The sequence below is a fragment of the Xenopus laevis genome, chromosome 2L, assembly GCF_017654675.1.
Source record: "Xenopus laevis strain J_2021 chromosome 2L, Xenopus_laevis_v10.1, whole genome shotgun sequence".
Lineage (NCBI taxonomy): Eukaryota > Metazoa > Chordata > Amphibia > Anura > Pipidae > Xenopus > Xenopus laevis.
This window is the reverse complement of record NC_054373.1, coordinates 30,761,320-30,783,048: the sequence shown is the minus strand read 5'-3', so window position 1 is coordinate 30,783,048 and position 21,729 is coordinate 30,761,320. Positions and strand designations below refer to the sequence as shown.

Below are 21,729 nucleotides of genomic sequence, written 5' to 3'. Positions count from 1 at the left end.
AAGATATTGCATAAAACAGCTCATATGTAAAACCCTGCTTCATGTGAATAAACCATTTTCATAATAATATACTTTTATAGTAGTATGTGCCATTGGGTAATTCTAAATTCTAAATTGCCATTTGAAAAACAAGGGCCGCCCCCTGGGATCGTACAATTCACAGTGCACACAAACAAACTATACTTGTTAGGTCACATGAGCCAATTAACAGACAGAGTTCTGTCTTGTGCTTTCATAGTTCTTCCTGTAAAGTTAGAGCTGTAGTATTTCTGGTCAGGTGATCTCTGAGGCAGCACAGAGACCATCACAAAATGGTAGTTCAAGGCAAGAGATGTAAAAGGGCAATATTTACTTAAATATGTATTCCAGTTTGATAAGATTTTTTAATATGCCACTTAATCTGTTGCTTAATTAATCATTTTGGGGGTAAAGTTTTCCTTTAAAGCTCACTTCTCCTTACAAGCAGGGGAGGGTAACATTCTAATACCTTGTTGCTATGGCTCTTATGTAATAAAACCAAGGAATCGAATCAAATTCTAAATGTAATCAGTATATTATCGTAGCGTTACTATAGCAACAACTACAGCTGCAGTCTGCCCTCCGCTCAGAGTAATTACTGCAGTTCAGCAGTTGTACTGTTTCCATGTTTCACTGTGGTTGTTGGGGGCCATGAATTCCTGGAAGCCGGAATACTTCAAGGTGTTCCTTTAAAGGAACATTAGGATCAGTAATTTTCCATAATGAAAACTTGCTTTTACATTTACACAGTGTATGCCTTTTTCTGATGTTAATAATGAATGTTTCCATTGCTAGGCTGAATGCATTTATGTGTGTGTGCATGGGAAGGTTTGTGCTGTTATATCAGGAGATGATAAACAGCCACAAGGGAACACTGCCTGGCATGCACTAATGATATCTAATGTCACTAATAGGAAGAACCGTAACAGACTGAACTGGATTATTCTATTAGTGGAGTGGGATGGAGCGGGAGGCTAAGCAACATACTGTATATAAGATGTCTTCCTACATTCATTAAAGCTGTTTTTGTCTGTTTTCAGTTTAAAGGGATACTGTAATAGGAAAACAAGTTTTTTTTACATGCATTAGTTAATAGCGCTCCTCCAGCAGAATCCTGCATTGAAAACCATTTTTCAGAAGAGCAAACATATATATATTTTTTTATATTTAATTTTAAAATCCAACACAGGGCTAGACATGTCAGTTTCCCAGGTGCCTTCAGTCATGTGACTTGTGCTCTGATAAACTTTAGTAACCCTTTAATGCTGCACTGCAAGTTGGAGTGATTTCATTTTCACCCACTCCCTTTCCTCTCCAAGCAGCCTATAAACACAAGATATGTTAGCAGAAGGATTTTTTTGCTTTGGCAATGATTAATGGGTAAATGAAGAGTGTGCAGGGCTGCAGGCTTGTAAATCCTACATTTGGAGAAAGTGCAATACAATTAGAAAGCTAACTGTATATAGATACATTAATATTCAGTGTGTCCATTACTATAGCCACTAGAGGGCATGGCAGAACTAGAATCTGGATATGTTCAACATGGAAGTTAAGAGTGAAGTCTCTGTTGTATGCCAGCGAGTGGTTATACACTGGATTGGTCAAAGCCTAATGATTTTGTCCTTATTTCCAGACCATCAGTGCATGGGGTACCATGGCTTTCTAGTCAAACAGTCTAAACCAAAGAATGTCTTCTGCTGAAGTCTATCCATGTAGCTGGAACATCAACCGATATGAAAGTGAATGGGACCACACCCCCCCTTGAATTTGTTAATTGAACCAATCGGTATTGATTGTCATAAATGGATAGTATTCAGCAATATTACCCTGTAAGTTATTATCACTGCTTAGTGATGTCATTTGTGTCACATCACTCACTGAAACCAGTATTAAAAATATGGGACCTGTTAACCAGAATGCTGGGGGGGGGGCTGTGCTTTTCCGGATAAAGGATCTTTCCATAATTTGGATCTGTATCTACTAGAAAACCGTGAATACATTAAACCCAAGAGGCTGTTTTTTCTTCCAATAAAGATTAATTATATCTTAGTTTGGATCAAGTACAACGTATTATTGCAGACAAAAACGAAATTATTTTTAACAATTTGGATTATTTTGGCGGTGACACATCAAGTATTTTGACTGCCCATATACTTCTTCGTAGAACAGTCTGTCAAATTGGATCATCACCCTGCACCCCTCCTAATACTACTGAATGTAAAGAGCCTTATTTGATGCACACAGAATGGTAACAGGTGGACCTTGAAAACACTTGAGCGGGGACCCGCATTGGTCTTAACGCTCCACGTACTATTACCTTTATATTATTTGGAGCAGTGAGCCCTTGTTGTGGTATAAACAGTGGGTTTCACATCAACTGTGACTGAATTTGGTTATAAAGATAGAATGTTGTTAGTGAGAGCAAGGAAGGAGGCATATTCCTTACTTTACTATCCAAGCACAGAAACAACCATGCCTTTTTCAGAAGCTAATCAATGTTTTCCAAAACTGCTTCCAACATAACTTTATTTTTTAGACCGTGTCCCTTAAAATCTAGGACTTATTACTGCCAAGCTTATGAGTGGATCTCAGGCAGTCTCACTCTTACGCTGTACATTTAACATGCTCACTTTAGAGACAGTGACTGAAGCTGAAATATGACAACAAATTTTATATATGTGTGTGTGTATATATTTTTTTTTTTTTTACAGAATTTGGTACAGGTATTGGATCCATTATCTAGAAGTCCGTTATCCAGAAAGTTCTGCATTGTGGATGACTGTCTCCATAGATTCCATTTTATCCAAATAATCCAAATTTTTAAAAATGATTTCCCCTTTTCTCTGTAATAATAAAACAGTAGCTTGTACTTGATCCAAACTAAGATATAATTAATCCTTAATTCAGTTTATTGGGTTTATTTAATGTTTTAATGATTTTCTAGTAGACTTAAGGTATTAAGAGACAAATTATGGAATCCCTTATCCTGAAAAACCCAGAGCATTCTGGATAACGGGTCACATACCTACAAAGTTATACATATGGCTAGCCTTTTTTTTAGTAAGGGGTTTGTTTCTCCTTTAAGGTATGTAACAGAATGGCAAATTATAAGCAACTTTCCCATTGGTTTTCATTATTTATTTTCTATAGTTTTTTATTGATTGGCCTTTCTCTTCTGACTCTTTCGAATGGGGGTCCCTGCCCCTAGCTTAAAAGCAAATGCTCTGTAAGGCTACACACTTATTGTTATTACTTATCTTTCTGTTGAGTCCCTCTCCTATTCATATTCCAGTCTCTTATTCACATCAATGCATGGTTGCTAGGGCAATTTGGACCCTAGCAACCAGATTGCAACTGGAGAACTGCTGAATAAAAAGCTAAATAACTCAAAAACCACCAATAATAAAAAATTAAAACCAATGGCAAATTGTCACAGAATATCACTCTCTACACCATCCTAAAAGTTAATTTAAAGGTGAACAACCCCTTAATTCAGCATGCTGAAGCTTATATTACATTTTCATTTTCGCAGTATTTCCCCTTTAAGGTGGCAAACACAGGCTCATGTTGGCAGTTTTTTGGCCTTTCTATAGGGCCTGCCATTGGGCCTGTGTGACCGCAATCTGCTAAAAAATCATGCAGATATGAATAGGTAATTTGATTTGAGTCCAGATCAAGGACTGCACCAGTGAATTTATGAGGCCTCTTTCGATGGCCTGCATTGGCAGCCATTATAATCCAGTCGTTGGCTGAGGGCAACATGATTTCATTGGCTCGATATCACTCACCGATGGGTGGGCATACCAGGAAAAGAGGTGTACAGTATAGCCAGCATTACTGCCCCTTTGGAAATATGCCCACTTTCAATAAATAAATAAATGAGCCCCTTTGGTTTGTTTGCATATATGTTATATAGCACAATAAGTTGACCCCTTTACTAAGTAACCATTACTATATTATGTTCTATAATGTGCTGGGATTTCATATAAAAGCTATCACTATTTTATACCTTCCCAGTGGAATAAAGAACCCATTAGTGAAATACTAAGTAGTAAAAGCCTGTAATTGGATGGATCAGATATCGCCTTGTTCTGTAGGAAAGGCAACGGTAAAAGCCTCTGGGCAGGTGTTTATTTATACGTTATCGTTTATTCACCACCAGTTCAATTCCTACTGTGAATAATGACGTTTGCAGGATATGCAGTAATAACAGTGCTGAAATATACTTTCCTTTTTTTCATTTTACAGTATTTCCTGTTGCTCAAGGCCAACCCTCTAGGGTTTCCCTACCCATAGATATGTGTACTAGATACCAGCCCTTCAACCCTAGCTCTAAGAATATCTAAACCAGCAAATACGTGTTTACCCTAATTGACCTTCTGGAAAAATCAAGACGAGAACAATCGGGCAATTTAGTCAAGTCTCACCCTAGCTGCCCTCCATTTTAGTGGGTGTTACTTAATCATGATAGGTTTGTTTAAGCAGACATTTTTTTAAACCAATCCATAAACAACGATATTACAAGTAAGTTCTTTAGAAATTCCTGTTCTCTTCTGGATAACTGGTAAATCAACAAATGAAACCTGTTCCTGAGTACCAGTAAAGTTTGGTTAGGGAAAGAAGTTTTAATCAACAGGCCCAATAAACTCTGTACTTAATGGGGAAAACTACCCTATTGTCAAAGGACCAGTAACAGCAAAAAAAAAATAAAAATAAAAAAAATAAATTGTTAGTATGCTACGAAAAAAAGACGCCAACACATATTAAATTTTAAAGTCGCTAAGTCTTTATTAAGAAATAACTTACCGAAACTCCACTTGTGCTCCTCTTCAGAAAAGGTGATCAGCGATCCATCGTGCGGCGCTCCATTTCTCCTCCCTGCTTTCCTTATAGGAGGAGAAATCTGTGGCGCACGATGGATTGTCACCATTTCTGAAGAGGAGCGCAAGCGGAGTTTCTGTAAGTTACTTCATTCATAAAGACTTAGCGATTTTAAAGTTTGATATGTATTGGCGTCTTTTATTCATAGAATACTACGTTTTTTTTTTGTTTTTTTAGAAAATTTTTGCTGTTACTGGTCCATTAAGATAGCTATACCCCCCACTGAATTTTAAGGGACCCATGTGGGATTTGTCCACTTGGGTCGATACAGTTGCTTTTAGTCTAACAAAAATGCCTTTACATGTATGGGATACTTTATCCGGAAACCCGTTATCCAAGCTCTTAGTTACGGAATAGCCATCTCCCATAGACTCCATTTAATCCATATAATCCAAATGTTGAAAAATGATTGCTTTTCTCTGTAATAATAAAACCGTAACTTGATCCAGACGTAGATATAATTAATCCTTATTGGAAGCAAAACCAGCCTATTGGCTTTGTTTAATTTTTACACGATTTTCTAGAGACTTAATGAATGAAGATCCAAATTACAGAAAGATCTGTTATCTGGAAACCCCCAGGTCCCGAGTATTCTGGATAACAGGTCCTATACCTGTAATACACATTTGCTGTTCTACAGAATGGCTGGACCTCCTATATGGCTTGCCTTGGCCAAATAACAAAGATCCGTTATCTGGAAAACCTCAGGTCCCGAACATTCTGGATAACATTTGCTGTACAACAGAATTGAGCGGGATCTCCTATATGACTTGAATTGGCTGCTGTTTTTGCATTAGACATCTTAGGGGTCATAAATGTAAGGGATGCAACGGATCCTGGATTTCGAAGAACCTGATCCAGTTTCAGTAGGATTCAACACAATCTAAGAGCATGGTCAACTGAATCCAAACCCGTTTAAGATTAAGCAGGTAAAAAGAAGACTTTATAGCTAACTTCCCTGTCTCCTTTACGTATGTAAATAAGGGTTCTGATTGGTTCAGCTGAATCCTTACTGAAAGATTTGCGGTCTGCCAAATTGGTACATCCCTAATAAATATATGAGATGCTCTTGTTTTCTGCTCATCATTGCAGGCCAGTTGCAGCCCTCTAAATGATGGACTGCCCTGGGGCTCCATAGACTTATCATCATTTTATTATACTACAGCCACTGAACATTAGATTTATTTATTTTATTAATAAATATTTAGTTATTAGTTTATTTAGTTGACCAATAGCGTGCTAAAAGTTGTACAGTACTGCTTTTGGTTATGACAGATCTGTTGCAAGCAACATGTCAACTCACTGCTATTATGGGATCTGTTATGTGGAAACCCATTATCCAGAAAGCTCCAAATTACGGCAAGGCCGTCTCCAATTTCTTCAAATAACCCAAGTTTTTAAAAAGGATTTCCCTTTTCTCTGTAATAATAAAACAGTACCTTTTACTTGTTCCAAACTAAGATATAATTAATCAAAAGCAAAAGCAAAACCAGACTATTGGGTTTATATAATGTTTAAATGATTTTCTAGTAGACTTACCGTATGAAGATCCAAATTATGGAAAGATGCGTTATCCGGAAAAGCCCGGGTCCCGAGCATTCTGGATAACAGGTCCCATACCTGTATATGAACTCAAAAAGAATTTCCCATGCGCCCAGTTTGTTAGACCCTGTTTTCAGGTTTTGTTTTGATGGCAGAATGTTTGCACTTTGCATTTCTTTATAAGTCAGTATAGCATGTTAGAGAGCATGTTAGAGAGCACGTTAGGTGGGGAGGGTGTAGGCAAATCCGTCCGTCGATTTAGGAGGTAGTTAGGCAGTTGATATACAGCATGCTTTTGTTTTATTTCCCAGTATTCTTAGAAATGGGTATGATCTCAGTGGGCACGGTGCCCATTTATAAATAGCCCTTCGTGACTATCTCCTCTCCAGCCTTAAAGGGTGTGTTGGGTGCACCATCTGGCTTGGTAGGGAGGGGTAGATCTAGTATACAGAATTGGGTAAATCTGACCCTTTTTGCAGTTAAACCTTTAGGCTTGTCCTGAGCAGCCCTGTGCATGTGTATTTATCATAACAGAACGCATTCGCAGGGCACTTATTCCCCTCATCACTATGTACAACTGTATTTGTTTGCTGTCGTGCTGCAGAGTGAGAATGAGAATATGGAAGCACCTCCGCTGGTCTCACACTCCGTTGTGTCAGGTTTTAGCAGATTTTACAGCAAGTGCTGCTCTAGCAGTTTATAAATAACTTTGGCAGAAAGAAATAGGAATCCAACGCAAGCTCCATCTGCAAAGAAAGAAAGAAACAAAATTCAAGTAAGGAGGAGCGGAACAAAGGATGTACATAAATGCCCTATATAGGGTGGTTAACCTTTTAAATTCATTTTTACTATGTTATAGAATGGCTAATTCTAAGCAACTTTTCAATGGGCCTTCATTTTTTGTTTTTTTTATCGTTTTTGAATTATTTGCCTTCTTCTTCTGACTCTTTGCAGCTTTCCAATGGGGGTCACTGACCCCATATAGAAAACAAATGCTCTGTAAGGCTGCACATTTATTGTTACTGCTACTTTGTATTACTCATCTTTCTATTCAGGCTTCTCCTATTCATATTCCAATATCTTATTATAATCAATGCATGGTTGCTAGGGTAATTTGGACCTTAGCAGCCAGATTGCTGAAATTGCAAACTGAAGAGCTGCTGAGTTGAAAGCTAAATAACTCTAAAGCACCAAATAATAAACAATGAAAACCAATTACTCATCTTTCTGTTCAGGCCTCGCCTAATCATATTCCAATATCTAATTTAGATCAATGCATGGTTGCTAAGGTAATTTGGACCTTAGAAGCCAGATTGCTGAAATTGCAAACTGGAGAGCTGCTGAATAAAAAAAGCTAAATAACTCAAAAGCCACAAATAATAAACAATGAAAACCAATTGCAAACTGTCTCAAAATATCACTCTCTACATCATACTTAAAGTTAATTTAAAGGTGAACAACCTCTTTAGCATAACATAACATACCAGAACCAGCCTGCAAGCGGTTAACCCTCGTCTGTGTTTGTTACCCCTCTAGAGTACAGGTTTCGCATTAAACAGCCCCATTAGTGCATGGGAATCCAAAGCAGCTCAGTGATTTGTGAAGCTCGTCTTGTCCTACTTATAAAACTGGTCATTTGAGGGTTTCCCTGAATAGTGCTGTTTGGGGGGAAGGGGAATGAATGGCTGTGAGAGCCTGTGTGATATAATGCACCGCCGGCTTCCTAATGACGAGCTCTCGAGCACTGACAGGCTTCACTAGGGACAATTCAAAGTGGAGCGCAGGCTTGTGAGTCACAACACAGCTTCCTGATCTACAAAAACAGACCTTTTATTCTGTTTAACGATAAAACCGGGTAACTTTCACTTGTGAATAGAGAAAGCAGGGACTTCTCCCCTCCCCTCTTGTGTGTGTGATAATGTCGGCATGACAGGGGTTAGTAGTAGCCTGGGAGCAGCACATGAACAAGAGCCCCGCCTGTGTAGGCCTGCCCAACAAGCAGCATTTCCTGTGTGTGCTCAGAAGCCAGTTGAAACATAGCAAGGAAAGTTCAACGAGCAGGAGAGCCAGTCGTCTGGTGTAGAACAATACAAGAAGCCTCGTAGGGTTAAACAGTGAGCACCCACTAGAGAAAAGACAACAAGGGTAACAGGCTTTGAGGAAGTGGGAGAAATTCCCTCACTCCCCCCTTTCCTTTCATCTTGCAAAGAGGTAGCAGTCATATTTCAGCCGCAATCGGAGCTCAGCCGGAGGGAGCGCATCTGCTCGGCTTCAGGAGGAACTGTCTCACCTGGACGTGGGGGAATTCCTGTGTAATGCCCGCAAGCTTGGCACCGTCGCTGGAAATGTGCAGCCCACAAGCATGACATGTACTGTGCCTGGCTGCCCTACTGGTGTGCTTGAAATAGGGGACTTCATGGAGAGCACTCTGCCACCAGCTGGACCAGGGATGGAGGAAGAAGATGAGGCCATTAGCTTTCTGGACCGTGTCCTGGAAGATGAGGATGTTTTTTACTTGGATGATGTGGAATGCCAGTCTCCAACGAGCCCTAACGAGAACTCTACTTTCCCAACAAGTCCTAAGGTACGGTAGCTATAAACGATAGGACAGGTACATGTTGCTCACTTCTGGGCCACCCCCTCCCTTACTCTTCTGTAGAGAAGCACAGCACTGAGCCGGAGCATCTCACAGCTTTAGCAAATCTCTGGTTGCCTTTCATTTAAAACGCCTAGCCTAGCCTAGCATAGCCTAGCATACACCTCCATTATGTGTGGCACTTTGCACGACACAAACCGTCTCTATGTGGTTTGTCTGAATACTTTTAATGAATGGGGAGGGGGGCATTCTGAAAGAAGCCTTTATGTCCCTTACAGCAGGCACTTTCTGCAAGCTTTACTTTTTTTTTTTTTGGCAAAATCAACTTTGTGTCATTTCCAGCTCTTGCAAACTAGATTTCCCTGCCATGCCATGCCTGTGGTTAGCCAAGAATGATGGCAGCTGACATTTTTTTCATTAGAACTATATATATCTCTATATTTTATATTACTCATACTATACAGTTTAACCTTTGTTGTACAACATTGGCTTCATTCATCAAGCATGTAGTTACATCTAATGGCTTACAGCAATGCATACTTATGACACCCAATCACTGCTTCCACTCTGGGCACATCAAACAGGGAAAGTGAAATGGCTTTAGCTGAGGATCCTGGGAAATGCAGTCTATGATACTGTTGTACATTGAAACCTTTAACAAGTGAGCTTTTCATGCTGTGTTGAAGTTTTATTTTTACACTTTTTATGGTAATGTTGCAGTGTTTGAGCTTGCTAAAAGGCCACAGGGATTACAGCACCCCAGCTTTGTTAATGTAAAGGTGACAGATGATACAAAGATTGCTTTTTCCATTTAAAGGGGCATTCACCTTTAAATTAACTTTAAGTATGATGTAGGGAGTGATAATCTGAGACCATTTGCAATTGTTTTTCATTTTGTTTTATTATTTGTGGTTTTTGAGTTATTTAGCTTTTTATTCAGCAACTTTGCAACTTCAGCAGTCTGGTTGCTTGCGGCGAAATTCCCCTAGCAACCATTCATTGATTTGAATAAGAGACTGGAATATGAATAGGAGAGGGTCTAAATAGAAAGACTAGTAATAATAAAGTAGCAATAACAATATATTTGTAGCCTTAAAGAGCATTTGTTTTAGATGGGGTCAGTGACCCCCTATTTGAAAGCTGGAAAGATTCCGAAGAAGAAGGCAAATAATTCAAAAACAATAAATAAATAATGAAGACCAATTGAAAAGCTTCTTAGAATTCTATAACATGCTAAAAGTTAAATTGAAGGTGAGCCACCCCTTTAGTGAGCAAATGAAGAGAACCCCAAGCTGCCAGTAGAAAGTTCTGTCCATTATGATGATATTTTGGATCCCCTCCCTGAAAGGTAGAATAGCTTGTGTTTTATGACTTCTGATTGGCTATTGATACAGTGTTTTGGCCTCTCCTTTGGTCTCTATGCAGTCTGATTAAAATAATGTACTGTTCATGTATGTGTGATTCTGCTGCACCCTCTCTTGTGACTGTATAGTAGGCTCTTTATTGCCTTCCAGGACCTTAGGATCAGGGGTATGTTAAACTGCTGCATGCTGGGAATTGAGATCCAATCTTCTTTAGAATTCTGAGAGTTGTCAGTGTATAGGAAGGTAGAAAGACAAGGATAGTGTACCACACCTCAGTCATGTGATCTGGGGCACCCTTCACTTGATGGATAAAAGGATTGGGCCCAACCCTGCTGAGACTGAAAGCAGCAAGGGTGTAATTACTTCTCTCTGTCTCAGCCAAAAGGGTGGCGTGTTGTACGGTGCCAAGATTATGATCTGATTGCAGACACTGAGCTCTTTAATATTGCACAGTTTGGTATCTTCCATAAAAGCTACAGCAGAGGCACGGAACTCTTCATTCACCTGCCAACCTCTTACCCCAGGGGAACCGGATATGTTTTTAACTGGAAAATCTGACTGCAGCTCCCAGCATAATGGCACTTACAATAGGCACTAAAGCTGAGTGTGCCAAATAGCAATGAAACCCATTTAAATAGGCGCAAGCTACATACAAAACTACATCTCCCAGAATGCTCTCTGCAACCTCTGAAGTATTAGATTTGCTGTTGTTAAAGTGCTCATAAGGTGCTGTGAGTCCCATTGAAAGGGGGTTTATTTGGGGTATTTGTTCCCCATTAAAGGGGTTGTTCACCATTGAGTAACTTTTAGTATGATACAGGGGGCGATATTCGGAGACAATTTGCTATTGATTTTCATTTTTTATTATTTGTGGTGGTTGAGTTATTTATCTTTTTATTCAGAAACTATCCAGTTTGCAGTGTCAGCAATGTAGTTGCTAGGGTCCAAATAACCCCAGCAACCATACACAGATTTGAATGAGACTATGGAATATTAATAGATGAGGGTTAGAACATAAAGAGGAGTAATAAAAAGTCACAATAACAATACATTTGTAACTTTACAGAGCATTTGTTTTTAGAGGGGTCAATGTCCCCCTTTTGAAAGCTAGAAAGAGTCAGGTAAAGAAGGCAAATAATTCATAAACTATAAAAAAAATACATAATGAAGACCAATTGAAAAGTTGCTTAGAATTTGCCGTTCTATAACATACTAAAAGTTAACCTGGAGGTGAACCATTCCCCTAAAATCAAATGCTCTGTGAAGTTACAAACTTATTGTTATTGCTACTTTTTATTACTCCTCTTTCTATTCCCTCTCATATTCATATTCCAGTCTCTTATTCAAATCTGTGTGGTTGCTAGGGTAATTTGGACCCTAGCAACTGGATTGCTGAAATTGCAAGCTGGAGAGCTGCTGGATAAAAAGCGAAATAACTCAAAAACCACAAATAATAAAAAATGAAAAACAGTTGCAAACTGTCTCAGAATATCACTCTCTATGTCATACTAAAAGTTAACTCAAAGGTGAACAACCCCGTTAAGGAGAAAAATATACAGTAATAATACGCAAGTGCAACTTCGTATATTTGGGTCATTTTGCAATAGTAATTCCGTGACTTGCTTCCCCAATAATATGTGGCTTCTGGGTGCTTGTGCAGTTCTTCTTGTGTGATTTGCTTGTCTCCTCACAGGATATCTTACACAAAAAAGATGAGCAGTTCCTCTTTCAGACTCTGGTGCCCTATGTATTGGCAGCATTAGAGAAGATTTAAAGGGGTTGTGTGCCTTTGCATTAACTTTTAGTATGATGTAGAGAGTGATATTCTGAGACAATTAGCAAATAACTCAAAAACTATTAAAAGAAACAATGAAAAGTTGCTTAGAATTAGCCATTCTATAACATACTAAAAGTTAACTTGTGAACCACCCCTTTAAAGTGGACCTGTCACCCAGACACAAAAATCTGTATAATAAAAGTCCTTTTCAAATTAAACATGAAATCCAATTTCTATTTTTTATTAAAGCGTTCATAGCTGTTGTGAACTCATTTAAAAATCTGAGCTGTCAATCAAATATTGTCTGCCCCTCCTCTATGCCAGTGGCATAGAGGCGGGGCAGACAATTTCTTTCACTTTCCATTCAGCACTTCCTAGATATCACTGCTCCCCACACATTCCCCCGTTCTCTTTACCATTTAATTGTGTAGCCAGGGCATGGGGATGGACATCATTCTGGAGCACAAACAAGATTCTGAGATGATGCAAGGCTTGTCTTAATAACAGTGTGTACAGAATGGCTGCTGCCTGCTTGCTATAAATTTGAATTCCCAGACTGAAGGAAGCAAGATTCAAATAATTTATATAGTGTAATTAAAGTTCATTTTGCTTGACTAATGTGATAAAATAGGTTTTTGAATAATTTTTTTGGGTGACGGGTCCCCTTTAAAGGAGAACTAAAGCGTAACTAATGAAGTAGTGTCGCAGACAGTAGTGTCGCAGACACTTTCCAAGATGGTGACCCCCTGTGACAAGTCTGAAGTCCTGGATCATTGCTGGTATTGACAAGCTGAAACTTTAGGCTGGTGCAAGAAGTTCACTATATAAAATATGGTATTTTTGGCCATATTCATTTTTAGGGTTTAGTTCTCCTTTAAGTGAAAATGGAAACATTTTTTTTTCATTTAAAGAGCCAGTTGTAAGCAACATTAATATCCTATCTTTGTTTGTTATATAAGTTCAGTGCTATAGTTATTGGGACTTCAGCTGTTAAGAACCACAGGGGCAGGGACTGGCCTGACTGATGAGTAATCTATGTAAACCGTTAGCATAAATGTGTCACTGCTATATATAGGCTCAGCTATAATAATAGACCCAGTACAGTCACAACCCGATGTCAACCCTCTGTGTGTGTGTACTATATAAACATACTTGCACACAGTTTATATTAGAGAGCATTTCTCTACAATACTGTGCATGTGTCACTCCAACCACAATTATTCTAGGTGTGTCTTGATCCTGCTCTGACAAACATCTACATATATACATTTCAGGATATAAACCAGGGCAACTATATCCGCTCAGTGGTCAACAATGGGTTAAGCACAACAACTTGTTTACATTGTTTGTTACACTTTGGGAAAAGTACTTTACAACAGGAGAGCAATTTGTCCCAAAAGCAAGGGGGCGTCTCTGTTGCCAAGGGTTAGGCATGTGGATCATGTGTGACAAGGAAATCTCTCATCTGATCATTTGCCCCCGTGTCAGAGTTACCATAGCAACATTAACTGGCCTCGGCCGAGCCAAGGTATTTTGGTACCCTAGCCTAGGCAAGGGCTTCATTCATGGCCCCTCCTCCACCCGGTGCTGCATTACCAATTCCCACCTTGCCCCATGTACCTGTGCCAGTACCTATCAAATTGCTCCCATCTGTACCTTTTCCAGCATAAGCCAAAACATCCATCATATTGTTACCCCCAATCTGTACCTATGCCAGCTGCAGCCAAAAAAATTCCATCATCTTGCCCCTAATTTGGACCTGTGCCAGCAGGAGCCAAAAATCCATCATATTGCCCCAAACATCTGTGTAGCTGTACCAGCAGCCACCATATTGCCCCATGTACCTGATCCAGCAGCAGACAATCCCTTATATTGCCCCCAATCTTTACCTGTGCCAGCCGAAAATCCATCATATTTCCCCCAAATATGTACCTGGCCAGCAGCAGGCAAAAATCCATAATGTTTCCCCCAAATATGTACCTGGCCAGCAGCAGCCAAAAATCCATAATATTTCCCCCAAATATGTACCTGGCCAGCAGCAGCCAAAAATCCATCATATTTCCCCAAAATATGTACCTGGCCAGCAGCAGCCAAAAATCCATCATATTTCCCCTAATCATCTGTTTACCTGTGTTAGCGGCTGCCAAGAGGGAGGTGGGGACTGCAAAAGGGGGTTGAAACAAGCAGTTTATAAAAAGCAAACCAGGGTTTAAAAAAAAAAAAAAAAAAATACCCTTAAAAGGTGCCCCCCCATGATTGCGCCCTAGGCGGGTGCCTACTCTGCCTACCCCTAGTTCCATTGACATATAGCTGATGCATATACCTGTGCACCTGCATCCGGTTTGCTGAAACGACGCCCATGTCTTGTCAGTTAAATGAGGCATATTAATTCTTGCACATGTTCCAGATGTGTGCTCATGCCCTGTGAGTGAGCTGGCAGTCTGGCACTCCGTTACAAGTCCCTTGCCCGCTGGAGGTAAGTACCCGTGGGCATGTTGAACAAGGAGTATGTGTAACACTAGCAGTTCTAACTTGTCCTGAGCTCTCACACTTCTGCCAAAGCTTCAGGCTTTGTGTAAGAAATAAATAAGTGAGCCATTACTCTGACCCCCTCCCTGTATTCCCGTAATCCTGCCAAAGCTTCAGTTTATACACAAAACAATGGCTGTTTAGTCTGCAGCAGCTGCTTCTAAGCTTTTCCATAGTCCTACCCCCTGATTCTGCAAGACCGTTCCAGAATTCTCACCTAACTGTGGAACAGTACTGATCCGACTGCGGAGCTGGCAGTTTGCATTGTGCGTCCGCCCACATCAAACTCTTCACAAGTGTATGCAAGGATATTGTACCATGCGCTGTTTTTTTAGCAGGTGTATGCAAGATTTTTGTGCAGCTTTTATCCCTTACACAACCAGAAGAGCCGACAAGTTACTTCAACTAGCAGGAAAAAAATGCATTTAATGTTGCGGAGGTACAGTAAACCATAGCAACCAACAAGCAGATAGCTTTCATCAGCCTAGTGCTGATATACCCAGGGGCAGATTTATCAAAGATTGAAGTGAATTTTCGAATGAAAAAAATTCTAATTTCGAGCTATTTTTCTGTACCTCGACTAATGAATAGTCCAAATTCGATTTAAATTTGATAAAAATTAAAAAATTTGAATATTGAAATTTATCATGTACTGTCTCTTTAAAAATTCGACTTTGACCATTTAAAACATGCCGAATTGCTGTTTTAGCCTATGAGGGACCTCCTAGAACCTACTTTGAACCAATTGGTAGACTTGTTCAAATTTGTTCAAATGCGCTATTACTTCAATTCGTATGAGTCAAATATGGACCTATTCAATCGAAAACTGACCTATTCGGCCAAAAAAAACCTTTCGTTTGGTCTTTTTGAATTTCGAAGTTTTAAAAATTTGACCCTTGATAAATATGCCCATAAATGTCTGATGAATTTACCGTCTCATTAATTCTTTCCTATGATAAGTGGGAACCCTAATCAAAAGAAAGGTTTTTGTGTTATCATTCATATTCTCTAAAAAAAAATGGTTAAGAAATCATAAATTCTGCCAGGGTATGTAAACTTATGAGCACAACTGTATATAAGGGTAAATAAAACTCTCCATCTGCATCAGTATTTAAAGGGCATGTATAGGCAAAAAAACCAAAATCCCATTTTTACTTTCGTTAATGAAAAAGAAACCTATCTCCAATATACTTTAATTAAAACATGTGTACCTGACTATATGCAGTGAAATTCTCCCTTCATTTACTGCTGTGGATAGGAATTGTTAGACGGCCCCTAACTGCTGAGCAGGGAAGCAATCATACTTATGAACAGCATAAAAAATACAAAAACTATAAAATCCACATTAGATTACATGACAACACAGGACCCCGTGCAGTCTGCATATTCTGATTATTAATCAGTCTTGCTGTATCAGCTTCTGGCAGATATTATTTGACTTGCGCTGTTTTGATCATTTATGACAATCCCTAAGCAGCCCAGACCACACTGAGCATGTGCACAGTCTTAGTCTTGCAAAGATGTATAACAAAGTTACAAGATGGTGACCCCCTGTAGCCAACTTTGAAAGCATAAATTATTTGTTTGATTAGGCTTGTGGTGCAGTAAGTTCATTTTTATATTTAGTATACAAAATACAGCATTTCTAGCCTTATTCTATTTAAGACTCTACTTCCCCTTATATTTTTCACCTGCATTCGCTTAGTTAGTGGTCTCATCTCCTTCTGCTCAGGTACAAAGAATCAAAAAATCTTGACAAACCTAATTTTGGACTGAGCTCATTACTGGTGAAGTCCCCACTTAAAGGACAAGTCGACCCCAAAATAAATTTTTCCTAATAAAAGAAAACATAATTATACTGTTATTATGCCTTTGAAATCTCCTGTGTCAGCTTATTCAACAAGATGCACACTAAAGGCTTGAACATTGCAACAATCAAAGTGTTCATTTGAAACAAAATAAAAGAGTAAATCAAAGTATGAGGGTAATGTTGAATCCCGTGCATAAATGGGGGCATTGTACAGAGAGGGCTTTTAATAGACAGAGGAGTGTCAGTGCTTTGTATGGCAACTCCGCTGGCTGGAGAGTCACGCACGCATCACCAGATGCCGGATAATAAAATGTGTATTGGGAGAAGAGCACAATCAGTAGCAGCAATTGGCTGGGGCAGATATATAATTATACAGACACTCCCCTAATGTAAATGAGCTTGATGCAAATACAAATTCGAGCTAAACAGAGTTTATTTTTAGGATGTGACAGATGAATTGGAAGGCCAGATATTCAAATATACTGTAGGTCTTTGAAAGGCAGTGGAAAACCTGAAGCACACAATACGAGCCTTGTCCAGAGAAGGCCAGAACGTTACAGGGGAAGTTTCTCTTCACGGTATCACATTGTGTATTCTAGACCAGCCTAATCGAAGCCACGGTAAAATACCGGCCAGGTGGCAACCCTATCTGTAGCACTGTGTCTTGCACCTGGGAATCCTGGGTTCAATTCCAACCTGGGCCCTTCTATAAGGAGTCTGTATGTTCTCCCCGTGTCTGCGTGGGTTTCCTCCGAATACTTCGGTTTCCTCCCACATTCCAATAACATACTTGAGGCAAGAAAATAGAAAGAGGGACATAATGATTTGTAGCACGGCGAAAATGTGTGACCACGCCCATTTTTGTGACCACACCCCCTAGTTACCATGTTCATTTTACAAAATTCTGCAAGTTTGTTGATTTTACATTTCTTGGATATTACACCATTTTTTCTGGTCCTTATAAAAACGTAAAAAGGGGGTTCTACTGAAATGTTGGGACTATTTTTTTTATCAGGTCGTTTCCTATTAGTTATCCAGTCTCTCATTTAAACCACTGCCTGGTTGCTATGGTAAATGAGACCCTAGCAACTGGATAGCCGCTGCACAAATAGTTAAATAATTTTTAAAAAAATGTGTTTTGCCCTTTTGCCTTTCTCAACATAACTAAGATGTTTGTGACAAAGGCCTTGCAGGGTACCATAAGCTATAAATTATACTTTATATTTGCAGTATAAAGTGCATTAGCTAAGTGCATGAATTACCCTAACCTCACTTCAGAAACTCCTATGCAGAATGGGCTCCTTATAGGCTAGCAACTCAAGTGCATCCACTGGGTGGTACAGCCCGGGCTCATGCATTCGTTGATATGAGATGCTATTATTTTTGACTATAGAAGTACAGGTATGGGACCTGTTGTCCAGAATTCTCAGGACCTGGGGTTTTCGGATAAGGGATCTTTCCATAATTTGAATCTTCATACCTTAAGTCTACTATTAAATCATGTAAAGATTGAATAAACCCAATAGGCTGGTTTTGCCTCCAATAAGGATTCTGTATATCTTAGTTTTGAATCAAGTACAAAGTACTGGATCTCCACACCTTTAGTCTACTAAAAAATGATTTAAAGGAGAACTAATACGCCGCTCAATTCCCAAAGACGACCGAAGAGGCCAAGATGTCGCCCATGAGCTCCACGGCGCTGACTCTGCACGGAGAGTTAAGTAAAGAATTAGGGGCAATTACAGGAGGTAACACCTAGGCTGGGGGGGGAGCAGAGAGGGGGGCTATGTAGGGTAGGGGGTAGCGATTTGTAATAGCAGGGGGTTTGATTCTCCTTTTAACATTAAACCTAATAGGATTGTTTTGCCTTCAGTAATGATTAAATATATTTTAGTTTGGATCAAGTACAATGTATTGTATTATTACAGAGAAGAAGTAAATCACTTCTACATGCATCCTAAACAAATGTACAACAACATGCGCAACGATAAACTTTCAGACAGTCTTTGGACTGAAATTCTAATTTCATGGATTCCAATTACTTCTAGGGCTGTCACTTCCCATTTTGGGCTGATGTATGTCCAGTCAATAAGGCAGAGAGAACCCTTGAAATACAAGCCAGTCAATTAGAAAGTGTCTCTGGCCTACTACATTGTATGAGTAGTGACTGTGTTTAAGCACAGACATTCCCTTCTCTTTATTCAGTTCTCTTCCTGTTAAAGGAGAAGAGGTCCCTTTATGTGTGAGTTGTGTATATATTTGTTAACTGTAAACATGCCCGCAGTCATAAAACTATATTTGCATTTGAAATTCCTTTATCTACATTATTGTTTTTGAACACATTATCCACAGGTCTGCCTTTCTAATCAATTGCTCTATGACATTAATAAAAAATGAAATACAATGGAAGGTGCATGGAGAATTCAGCAGGTTGGGGCCCCTGTGTGCAGACAAGGTGATCTGAAGTAATTGTTTTTGTTTTTGGGGTTGTTCAACTTTGAGTTAACTTTTAGTATGATGTAGAGTAGGGCCGGAACTAGGGGTAGGCAGAGTAGGCACGTGCCTAGGGTGCAAAGGTGGAGGGGTGCCAGGTACGTACTTACTCTGCCACCTTCCCCTAGTCCGGTCCTTTCTCTGCCGACCGCCCACTTGCTCTCGTCGATTCGCGGTCGCGCCTAGGGTGCCTGGCCCGGTTCTGATGTAGTGATATTCTGATACAATTTGCAGTTGGTTTTCTTTTTTTATTATTTGTGGTTTTTAAATAATTACGCTTTTAATTCTGCAGCTTTTAATTCTACGGCTCTCCAGTTTGCAATTTCAGCACTCTAGTTGCTAGGGTCCTAATTACCCTAGTAACCATGCATTGATTTGAATAAGAGACTGGATTATGAATAAGAGAGGCCTGAATAGAAAACTGCAATAAAAAGTAGCAATAACAATAAATATGTAGCCTTACAGAGCATTTGTTTGAAGACCAATTGTAAAGTTTTTTTAAAATTGACCATTATATAACATACGGTACTAAAAGTTCACCACCCCTTTAAATGTAGTGTGTTTGCCAACTTAATTGTCATAATTGGGTGAACTGTGACACCAGAACGCACTGGTTAGTTTATTTTGGGCTTTAAACTACTTAATAGTATCAGTATTACATATGTAATGGCTATGTGACTTTAGTGCTATGTGATGATTGACCCTGGCCTCTATATAAGTAATGTAACTGAGCATAAAATGATTTAAAATAATTTTTTTGTTGGAGGAGTCTTAATCAATACAAGTATGGGATCCTTTATACAGAAACCCATTTTTCCAGAAAGCTCCCAATTACAGACAGGCCATCTCCCATAGACTCCATTTTATCCAACTAAACCAAATTATTAAAATGATTTTTTCCCCTGTAATAAAACAGTACCTTGTATTTCATCCAAAACCAGCCTATTGGGTTTATTTAATGGTTAAATGATTTTCTGATAGATTTATGGTATGAAGATCAAAGTTTACAGAAAGAGCTCTTATCTGGAAGCCCCCAGGTCCCTAGCTTTCTTGAAAACAGATCCTATATCTGTTGTTGAAAAGGCTGGTATATAACTCATATTATTGTTAAATAGAAAATACTACCACCAAATGATAATTTTATAAACTAGGGAGCTCATACATAAGGCAAGATGTACTGACACCGATATAAGCCGTCAACAGATTGTCGGCAGCTTATTGCCCAGTCTAGGGGGCCCTCCGACTGGCTTCCCTGGTCGATATGTGGCCAATATTTGACCATCTGATAAAATAGTTGTTATAGAAACTAGGGTGAGATATTTGTTGCAAGGGCCAGTTCCAGCACATAGAGTGTATATAATGGACTCTTAATAAACACTAATTCTAGTTAACTTTGGGTTTGGAAATATATATCGTACTTTGCATGCACGTGAATACATGGGCTGCTTTTTCCTCCCAGTCCGGTCTTGAGTGGATCAGGATATGTATGGCCAGGTCCTGATAGTCCCTTCTGTCTGTGACACTAAATTTCCTCTGCATCACTACATGTGGGCTGGCTATACACAAGCATATTTAATCTGCTGATTCAGGCCCTTCAGACCAATTTGCAAGTTTATCTGCCTGTGTATGGAGCCCTTATGTTTTAGGACTGTTTGACCTGTAAATATTACTCCCTAAACTTGGTGTGTAAGCCCTTTTACTTTTTATATTTTACAAACATTGGATACACTCTTTCTAACTGAAGTCTCCCGAAGACAGAAAAGTTAACCAGGGCCTATATAAAACTATTTTGTGTTTATCTACGCAAGTGTGATGGTGTATAGTTTCCGGTGTGCATTATATCAATGCAGTCACTTATAATGGGTCTCATTTACTAATGGTGGCCACATTTACTAATGGGGGGCACCATTAGTAAATGAACCCCATTATAAAGGTCCCCATAGACGCAAAGATTTTTCTTTGATGAAAGACCGATTCTGGCTTCAACTAGACAACATCACTTAAAATGGTCTTTTTAGTTGATGGACAAATCGTGCATTTAAACGATCGTTTCAAGTTAAGCTTGGTCTAAAGATAATGAAAAGATCTTTTAAAAATCTTTACATCTATGGCCAGCTTAAGATGGGGGATCTTATTGTCCCACAATTCCAGAGGAATTGCACCTGAAAACGTTTTTACAATTATTTTTGTAATACCCAGATACAAAAAAATATATCTGCTGTTTGTCCATGTAATTGTGGCATCACACTGGCAGAGCACGAGCATTCATTTGGTCTGTTATTGTGACTGAATTCGTGAGAGAAGGATGAAGATTTACAGTGTTTCTGGCTTTGTGCATACACCTCCTTTATGCTTTACCTTCTGTAAGTGAACAAGCAGAAGATCAATACGTCTAAAAGGAGTGCATTTTCCCTTTAAAAATACATGAGCCGAGGCTGCTGAGCTACTTCATGTTGCCCTTTGGTACAGAGGTTGCAGATTTGCTTAGCAAACATGAAGACGGTTCAGGAAAGCTGCCTCCTGAAGTAGTACTTACTGATCACTCCCATTATTGCCTTTATAGAATTTGTGTTCTCTTTGCCTTGCTTCATGCAGACTCTAGGGATGCACAGCCAGCTCTCGGGCACAGGAGATTAAAGGAATGACAGGTGAATACAGATGATGGGTAAAACCGATGATGTTCCCTATATTTGGGAGCCCTATATGTAAATTGTGCAAA

The 21,729-nt window shown here is 39.3% G+C and overlaps 1 protein-coding gene across 4 annotated transcripts in view; it reads left to right on the top strand.

The window, feature by feature from the left end:
• abr.L (ABR, RhoGEF and GTPase activating protein L homeolog) overlaps positions 1 to 21,729 on the top strand; it is a 262,424-nt gene that overhangs the window by 120,236 nt on the left and 120,459 nt on the right. The window contains exon 1 of one of the 4 annotated variants that reach the window (XM_018244806.2): positions 8,462 to 9,025. Within the exon in view, the coding sequence (XP_018100295.1) occupies positions 8,804 to 9,025 (222 nt within the window). The 5' untranslated portion in view covers positions 8,462 to 8,803. 4 annotated transcript variants of the gene reach the window in all.